Source organism: Vigna radiata, chromosome 11 (genome assembly GCF_000741045.1).
Source record: "Vigna radiata var. radiata cultivar VC1973A chromosome 11, Vradiata_ver6, whole genome shotgun sequence".
In the NCBI taxonomy this organism is placed as follows: domain Eukaryota; kingdom Viridiplantae; phylum Streptophyta; class Magnoliopsida; order Fabales; family Fabaceae; genus Vigna; species Vigna radiata.
The window spans coordinates 2,550,681-2,559,422 of record NC_028361.1 but is presented as its reverse complement, the minus strand read 5'-3'; the positions used below and the strand labels follow the sequence as shown (position 1 = coordinate 2,559,422).

The following is an 8,742-nucleotide window of genomic DNA, read 5'->3' as shown; positions in this document are numbered from 1 at the left end:
AAAAGTGACACATAAAAGAGAAAGCACGGGGTAGCTTTTTCAGTTATTGAGTCCCATAAGAGGTCATGATAATGTTGTATAGACCCATGATTTACAGTGGGAGAAGAGTTTTTCCTTTGAAATTACCCAAAGCACTTGTTTCATAGATGCCCTACTTTTCTAGCACATCTCAAATCATAAATGTTGAGTATTCAGCAGTATTATAACTTAAGCTATCCATATGCTGCAACTTTCATATCATTTTATCATTTTTTATTTGTCTACCAAATTTACTCATGAATGCAGAGTGTTTATAAATATAAAATTATGGGGAATTTGTTTTATAGATGCATTGATAAACGATGGTTAGATGAAATAATTAGTGAATTTATTTATGATAATTAAGTGATAGTATAAAAGTGGTTAGATTAGATGTTTGAAAATGGAAGTGGTTTAATAGTGTGCAATTAATGTAGAAGTTTGAAATGGTGAATACTATGGCAGTAGCGAAAATGACTCTCCTTCTTGAATATTATGACAGTATGCGTGCGTGGCCAGGATTCAGGATTGAGGATTGAGCTTGGTACGTAACACCAAATGAAACCTGTGAATTATGATGAGGTTTTTTGTTTTTGGAATTAATGGGATTTGTAGTTTTAGCAAAGAAGGAGACAGAGGCCACGTGGGTAATTAGAAGAAACTGAGAAGGGCAAAAAAGTGATTCCAAAGAGCTGAGATGAGAGAGATGAGAGTAAAATCCATTTATTATGGCGCCATGTCCCATCCACTCCTCCTCTCATTCATTCCTTCTCTGCTGTACGACCAAAACATAGCCACAATGAGACCCCATTTCTTACAACTCCAAACAAAACTCAGAGCTACCCAAAGGTCTCTTCTTTAAGATAAAACAGAGAGAGAAAGAGAGAGACAAGACAACATATTACAACATTACCGTCTTGTTGGGGTTCGGGTAATGGCGAGTGGGTGGATGAAGTCATTGCAGTGCAAGTCAAGAGCTTACGAAGACGTCTACCACCAAAATTCTAAATACCTCATTCCCAGTTCAAGTTGTAGAAAGAGCGTTCAAAACATCAAAGACGTCGTCGTCGACACCACCAAGCCCAGGCCCAAATCCAAGCCCAAACCCAGGCCCGAAAAGCCTCTCCAGAAACACCCCAGCTCCAGATACCCTCCATCCGCAGCAAAGCCCGATTTTGAAACCACTATCAACCGCTCCCGAAGCGTCACTGCCACCGCCACGCGCCACGCCGACCCTCGCTTACCTTCTCTCACCGAACTCACCGAGGGGCATCCTTCGCGGAACGTGGTGGAGATAATCTTTCACACCAGCTGGGGGCCCAAGCCCTTCTCGGGCCGTGTCGAGATGATATTTAAGGTCCACAACGGCCCGCGAACGGTTTCCCGCTTCGAGGAGTATCGGGAGACGGTGAAGGGCCGGGCGGGAACCGGGACTGGGCCTGCCCATGACTACGAGGAGAATGCAAGATGCGTTGCGGACGGGAATGAGGTCATGAGGTTTCACTGCTTGGGCCCCACATCCAGCGGCGCCCCCTACGGCGGAGCTTGCGCGTTGTCCTTCCCCGGCGGTAAGGGCTCGGCTATTTGCACATTCGCCGGCAGCGGCGACGCCCATGAAAGCTCGGGCGGAGGTAGAGGCAGGAGGGCAATGCTTGTGTGTCGGGTCGTAGCGGGTCGGGTCTCCAAGCAAAATGGGTTCATGGAATCGTTGTTGGATGGACGAGTTGGGTTCGACTCGGTCAGTGGGGACAACGGCGAGTTATTAGTGTTTGACTCGCGCGCTGTGTTGCCCTGTTTTCTTATCATTTATAAATTGTAAAAACACGTATTTACAGTTTGCTTCTTTTTTTTTTATAAACACTTTCTTCTTTTTTTTTCTTGATTTCTTTTCATTTGGGTGTATGTATGTTTCTGATTGTTGAGGTATTAAACTCAACCTACTCTTATTGCATTTATCGACCACGCAATGTTTCCGATTCGGCAGATACTTCCTTTCTGAACTCCATTTTTAGGGTTGTTTTGGTGCATTGAAAAATAAAGTCAAAGTTTGATTATTTTATTTGAAGAAGTGAATTGAATATAATTTTTTATTGATATTGAAGAATGTTACTTTTATTGGGTATAGAATTTGGCCTAGGCGATACTTTAAATGTATAGGAAAGTACTGAGTTACTAGTTAGGTTTTTTTGAGAAAATGAATTAATGAGACGGTTGGAAAAGGCTTTAACCAGGCAGATAGAAATGGTGAATGAAAGAATCAGTGTCGCTTTCAGGTAGTAATGTAGAAGAACTAGGAATTATTGGGTAATAAGTCGTTTTAGTTAATTTAATTACTCCCTCTTTTCACCGAATTCATAGCTGGGTAATGGCAATGGCTAAACCTACACGGCAATGCTTGGCCGTGTTTGAATTGAAAAACGCAGAATAAGAGAAAGGGTCCCAGGGAAAGTATAGCGCAAGTTACGCAATGAGTTAAAATAAAGGCGTAACATGAACTTGTCTGATAATGAAATCATATGAGAAAAATCAAATGACAAATTAACTAACTTCAACAACAGTCGGTCATTTTCTTTGACGCAAATTAATCACTTCCTACTTCCCTACGTTTCTTTCCTTTCCCATTACCACTTCTTTTATTAATTGCCTTTCCTTTTATTATTTTTTTTTCGTTATAACCAAACTTTCCCCTTCATTATTACTTTCCATAATGCTTCTCCTCACCTATTGCCTTTTCTTCTCCTGTACCACCCTACCTCCTATTTATATTTAATTCTGAATTATTCTTCATTAATAAATAAATATATAGTATATTTTATTAATATTGGACAGTCACGATTATGATCTCTTTTGAAGTTTAGGATCTTGATCAACGGTTTAATATTAACTAATAAGTTGTCTAAGTATGAAAAGTTATTTTCAATTGAATCTTTTTATAATCGTTCGTCTGGATCATTTGAAGAATATTTATATAAAACATTCTAATGTTAAAGTCAGTTCAACATTGATAGTTCAAATATTAGGAGTGTAATCAATACAGATCACCTACCTCTCTACCTCAAACTTATGTTTATAGATTTTGAAGTGGTACTTTCATTAACAAGAGCCTAATTATGGTCTAATTGTGAGTAATTACATTTTACTTGTAAGTTTTTTAGATTTAAGGTTAATTGTCCTTACCACTGATCGGTTCATCTTTCTTACCATTTGCCCTTACTAATGGCTTGCTCACAAGTTGTTGCAAAGCTGACTGTTCGATTCATATGGTCATACAATACATTATCCTATTAAAACTAACTTTTTATGAGATTTTGAGTGTCAAAAATTTCATAGACCAAATTCAATCATTGACCCCAATCGATTTTGTGCCTAATATTACACAATTATCTTAGTCTTAGCATTATTGAGCATAACGCTATAAATTTTTGGTCGAACTACTTATATGTCTTTGAGTGTCTTAAGAGGTCGCTTATTATTTTTTTTTAGGTTCCTTGATGGAATGCTTTTGAAGGTTGTTCTCAAGGTGCTTCATGTCATCCAAAATCTTTTAGGTGTCTGATAAGGTTACTTATTAGAAGACTAGTGCTCACTAATCGCATCGTGAGAGTCTAATGTTTATCAATCGCTTTTTGTGAAACTGGTGCTCAAGAAATTTTTGGAAGATTAATGCTTAACCATATTCTTGAAAAACTAATTATCAACCTATTTTGTTGAAAAAATAATGCTCAATTAATTACCTTTTAAGAGATTAATTTCTCAACAATTTCTAAGAGACGTTGGCTCAACCAACTTTTTAGAAGACTAATGCTCAATCAGTTTTTTTAGAAAACTAATGTTCAACTAATCACATTTTAGAAGATTAATTTCTTTAATAAATTTCTAAGAGATAACAATTTGATCAACTTTCTAATAGACTAATGCTCAACCAATTTTATTAAGAGACTAATTTCTCAACCAAAATTATAGGAAATAACAATTCTACCAACTTTCAAGGAGATTAATGTTCAATCAATTTTATTGGAAAACTAATGTTTAACCCCTCCTATTTTTAAAAATTAATTTCTTAAAAAAATTTGTGAAAGACAACAGCTCGACCTAAGAGACTAATGTTCAACCAATTGTGTTTTTTGAAAAAAAAATTTCTCAACCAAATTTTTAAGAGATTAATCTTTGGATAGCTTAAGAGCCATCCCATTTTTATTCATCAGGAAAACGTTAAGAACACTTTTCGAGTAATGGTAATAAACAATAATTATAACATAAAGAAACCCTTATATAAAACATCTTAAGCAAAATGAGCAGTCTAGTGATAAATTTTTGCCCCAATATTAACAATAATATTTGGTTTCAACCGTCACTCCCTAAATACAATTGTATATACGCTTTTTCTCAGAAATATTTTTCATTTTTCATGCTTTCCAGTATGAAGGAAAATATTCATAGTAATGATTTAATCATTCTTCACTTTTTCTGTAATTTCTTTTAAATAAAAAATTAGTGTAAAAGTTTTTCTTAATCTATATATACATTCATAGTAATGATTTATCAACTCCAACTATCAAAAGCATATTTTCATGCATCAAATTAAATAAAGTATAATAAAAAATAACCCAGAATAGATGATTAAAAGATCTGGCCGTTGGTTTTCAAACACAGATAACTCTAGTTCCAATTTTCTTATTCATATATCTAAATAGTCAGATATTAAATTATTCTCAATAGAAAGATCTGGCCTTTCCTAACCTTTTTCCCTTCATGAAACACAAAATTATTTAACCTTTCCCCAACGTTTGTTTATTGAAATGTGAAAGTATATTTAACTAAGTTATATTAAATTTAACTTAAAAGATTTAAATTTAATTTTAATATTTTGTAAGAAATGAATGCTCGTGAGTACAGATAGGATGATATCCATATCCAACTTATTTATAATCGTAACTTCGCCATTGTTTAGTTTAAGTTTTAGAGTTCCATTTGTTCGTTGTTTCATACCAATCAATAGTGTCATTACAATCAATAGTATGAAATTGATTATACAGAAGTATTTTGTCTCCCTTTGACTCAATCTATTTTGTGATTGTATTAACAACACAAAATTCTAAGATAAATGATTCTTCTAAATTTTTTACATTCATTCGACACTATCGTTACTTATTTTTTACTCTCTTTTATCTCGAGAAAATATAAAACTTTATATTTTTATGACCATTTTATCTTATATTCTATGTTAAATGAATATAAAAGTGTATCATAATATCATTATTTAAATTTTTAATGGATCTTCTAATTTGATGTTACATTAGCATTTCTTTATCACTGAATATCATCATAAAATATATATAAATTAAAGAGAGTTCCTTATGTACTAAAGGATTCTCCTATGATTTTATACAATCAAAATTGAGACATTTTTTTTTAAATATTATATTTGTAAAATATCTTTCAAACATACATTATTTGTTAAGGTAAGAGACTATTTTCTAACACTTTATATACTTAATTACAATAAAGTTTAAGTTTTATATATTCCTAAAAGGTTCAGGTACTTGTGGCTATTTTCTATCACTTGAGTTTTAAGTAAGCTATTCAAAAGTTATAAATAATTTGATTAAATGTAAAATGTTACAGATTTTTTTGTTTCACTTACATGACTTATAAGTCTTTTAATTTATCATCTTTTAATTAAACATAAAATGTTGCATCATTATAAATTATCTGTTAAGAATTCACTTCGTGATTACTTTATGTTTTCGTGAGTGAGACAGTAATACATACTATTAATTTACTAAATAAATATAAATCGTTAATTATAAAATTCAAACTTGATCGACATATTTAATTTCATATTTGTTACATGTAATTTATTTAAATTGTATTTTTTATACATAGTACTATACTTTTTTGCATTTGGGTGTTTCATTTTAAGTTTTTGTTCTATATGTGTATTTTTTAAATTACATGTAATTACTTATCTTTCCAGTTTATGGTATTCTCTATTATTATCATTTAGTTAAGAATTAATTAATTTGACGATTCATTGTATAAATTATTATCGTCATTTAATTTAAGGATGCATTATATAATTATTATTATTATTATCTTATGTGTGTATTTTTCTCTCTCTTTATATTGCATTATTGTAACTTACCCATTATGGGTGTAGTGATGTGAATTGATGTGTAAGTTATACGATAAAATATCATTATATTGATTATTGTTAACACTTGTATTACATTAATTACAATTATATATGTTGGTACGTTCTAAAATATGAGAGCATTTTGATACGTGGTTATCTACTTGAAAGCGTGTTCATTAATTTTAAGAGACCTGATTTAGATGACGTCAATTATATTATGTTTCCAACTGTTGGAATATGTTATTTCGTATATGAAAAATGTTTTTTTAACATTTTTTTATATAATAGTTTGTGATTGTTGTTTTTAAAATATAAGAATGTGACCCATAATCTATTATTAAAAAATTGTTAAAAAAATTGTGAATCCTTCGTTTATTTTTATGAAACATATGAATAGTTAAATAAATATCCATATCGAATATCATTTTGTTGTGCAAAATTTTGTATCACTGTTTAACATGTGTTTTGAATATAATTGTTATTTTAAATTAATGATTCATATTTTAATTACTAACTAATACTAAGCGAGAAATATCAAGTAAATCACAGATTAATATTAATTAATAATCAAATATCATTTTTATAAAAGTTAAGACACGATGATTCTTACATTATTGCCTAATACTATAATATTAGACTGAAATTGTGATAAGACTCACCAGTTAATGGACTACGACAATCAAAAAGACCTCAGTGCTAATAGAGATTAATTTGAACTTAAATAAACATTTAAACATTTATGACGAATTCTTTGAACATTATATTAATTTTACGTGCTATATTTTTTATAACAATTTTTTTAATAATATTTTGATAATAGATTATGTATTATTATTTTATTAGTTTGTAAATTTGAAACGAATTAATCATAAACGTAAATTGTTATAAAAAAAATCGTTAAAAAACTTTCCAGTATCTATCAACAGTGTTTAAATCCCATAAGTTAACACTTGCTTTAGAGTGTGAACCTGAACTACTGCATTCCTAAAATTGGAATGGAATACTTACAACAAATGTATAATCTAAACTTTATCATTGTTTATATCTGTGATTACTTACTAATAGTTGCAATTATCTCTAATACTAAATCCTATTAGTTTTGAACTATATTTCTTTTAATGATATAATAGTTACACTTTCTAATTTTAAATAGATAATTATATATTTATATTTGTAATGAATGACATGTATCTGTCCTATAACTTTTTGGAGAATGACACTTACTTCCATTTATTTTTTTTTTCACAAAAAAAAATCTTTAATTTTATATTTTAAAACTTTAACTCACTAACTTTTATATTCATTTAAAATTTTGTTAATATAATATTTTTAAATGAAATAAAAAAAAGTGACATCACTTAGCTGAAACAAAAAAGTAAGAGATGTAAATATTTATTTAAAAATGAGTTCAATTAGGACTAATAGTTCATTAAAAACGTAAGGAATACAGATGACTATTTTAAAATTAGAGAAAATGTGAGTCCCAATCTTCCCTTAAAGTTATTATTTTCATATCTTAGAGTGATGAGAATATCCATCGAATTAAATTTAAATGTTTACTCTATTGTTATCTTTCAAAAAAAAAAACGTTGTTATTATTATTTTACGCTGAAAAATAATTTCGTTTTAAACAACATTTTAAAAAGCATTTCCAACCGAAAATTATAAATAAATTGAAAAGATATAGAACATAATGGGACCAACATTTTTAACAACTTTTCCTTCAAATTTACCTCGAGACAACAAACAACTACCTAAAATCATTAATAATGTCTTTTGCATCAAAAAGTTTTCTTAAAGAAGCCGAAACAACATACTGTTTGTATAAGCACAAATGGTTGCAAAAACCACTAACTTCATTACAACACTGAACTTCTATTATTCGGCGAGTTCTCTAACAATATAAACTATCTTCTTACAAGTTAATCCATCTGTTTTAAAATATACAACATTTACTTCTATTTTTAAAATTTTGAGTTCGTACAAGATTGGTGAGTTTTTTTTTTATTCTCAAAAAATTGAAGAAAATTAGCATTTTGATTCTTACTATTACATGATAGTAATTAATTTATCTATTTACGTATTAAAAAAAAATCAAGTGAACACTCCTAGTAGTGCTTATTAGTGTTATCTCCATGTAATAATACATCAACATAACATTTAAAAAGTTCCTAAAATATATATTCATATATTAGAGACAAAAAACTACGATTTTGAATTTTATTATGAAATAAAAATATTTCAAAGAAACGAAAATCAAGATTCATGTACTTCATAAAAACGAAAAACAATGGGGAGGAGAAAGTCCCATTTAAGCTGTCCGGAATGCTCACTCAAAGGGGAGAAATTATTTTAGTTTACATACAAGCAATAGATTATTACAACTCGAATGTGTTTTAAACTATAGTTTAGTTAAAGCAAGATATCTTAACAATGCGTGAAAGACAAAAAGAAAATGAGATTCAAACATCACTATATACGAAACGAAATGCATTTGGAAAACCTTTTAAGGTTTGATTATTACGAGGAATCACACCTTCGATCAAAGCACACCCAAAAGAAAAAGGTAGTGGTCTGATATACTTTTA

At 30.1% G+C, this 8,742-nt stretch overlaps 1 protein-coding gene across 1 annotated transcript; it reads left to right on the top strand.

Moving 5' to 3' along the window:
- The first annotated feature begins 702 nt into the window (after positions 1 to 702).
- Positions 703 to 1,996, top strand: LOC106777098. The gene has a single exon (XM_014664618.2). The coding sequence runs from the start codon at positions 953 to 955 to the stop codon at positions 1,835 to 1,837; it is 885 nt and encodes a 294-aa protein (XP_014520104.1). The 5' UTR covers positions 703 to 952; the 3' UTR covers positions 1,838 to 1,996.
- Positions 1,997 to 8,742: the final 6,746 nt, after the last annotated feature.

Excerpts from the sequence above, each read along its gene's own strand:
- LOC106777098 (XM_014664618.2), top strand. The coding sequence starts at position 953 with ATGGCGAGTGGGTGGATGAAGTCATTGCAGTGCAAGTCAAGAGCTTAC.